General features: G+C 70.0%; 1 protein-coding gene across 1 annotated transcript in view; it reads right to left on the reverse strand.

Moving 5' to 3' along the window:
- The window catches only part of LOC102829338 (chromosome unknown open reading frame, human C16orf72), a 22,530-nt gene extending 22,384 nt beyond the window's left edge, over window positions 1-146 (reverse strand). The window contains exon 1 of the mRNA XM_006867247.1: window positions 23-146. Coding sequence (XP_006867309.1) covers window positions 23-146 — 124 coding nt within the window. The remainder of the gene's footprint in view (window positions 1-22) is intronic.
- Between the last annotated feature and the right edge of the window lie 371 nt (window positions 147-517).

Raw genomic sequence — 517 nt, forward strand, 5'->3', positions numbered from 1 at the left:
CCCTAGGGCCGCCGCCGCTGACCGCCGAGCCGTTCGCGCAGCTCGGCCTGCGCCGCCGAGCCCACCCCGAAGACTGAGGAACGTCGTCGTCGCCGCTGCCGTCGACGCCTCTGCGGCTGCTGGTCCCCGCCCTCACCCGCCCACATGCTGACTGTAGAAGCACCGCCCCCTCGGGCCGGAGCCCCTGCCTCGCTGGGGCGCGCCCTCTCCTAAGGCCCCCATTGGTCCGATCAGGCCGGTTCCGCGTACCGGCCTGTAGACACAGCGCGACGATTGGTTGACGGGCTTGCCTGCCTGACGTAACCAATGGACTGGGGGAAGGGCGGTGTAAGCGTCAGGAGGAGGGGGTGGAGCTAACAGTGGTGGCGTCCGAGCCAACCAAGGGGGAGAGACTAGATAAAGGGAGTGAGCATGCGCAATTGCTCGCGGCCCCCGAGCCGGGGGCGCCCTGCGGGAGTCACGTGAGCCGGCTAGCGACCGCACCCGCAGGGACTTTTCCGGAGCCTCCAGGCCCCTG

Source organism: Chrysochloris asiatica, unplaced genomic scaffold, assembly GCF_000296735.1.
Source record: "Chrysochloris asiatica unplaced genomic scaffold, ChrAsi1.0 scaffold00102, whole genome shotgun sequence".
NCBI classification, from domain to species: domain Eukaryota; kingdom Metazoa; phylum Chordata; class Mammalia; order Afrosoricida; family Chrysochloridae; genus Chrysochloris; species Chrysochloris asiatica.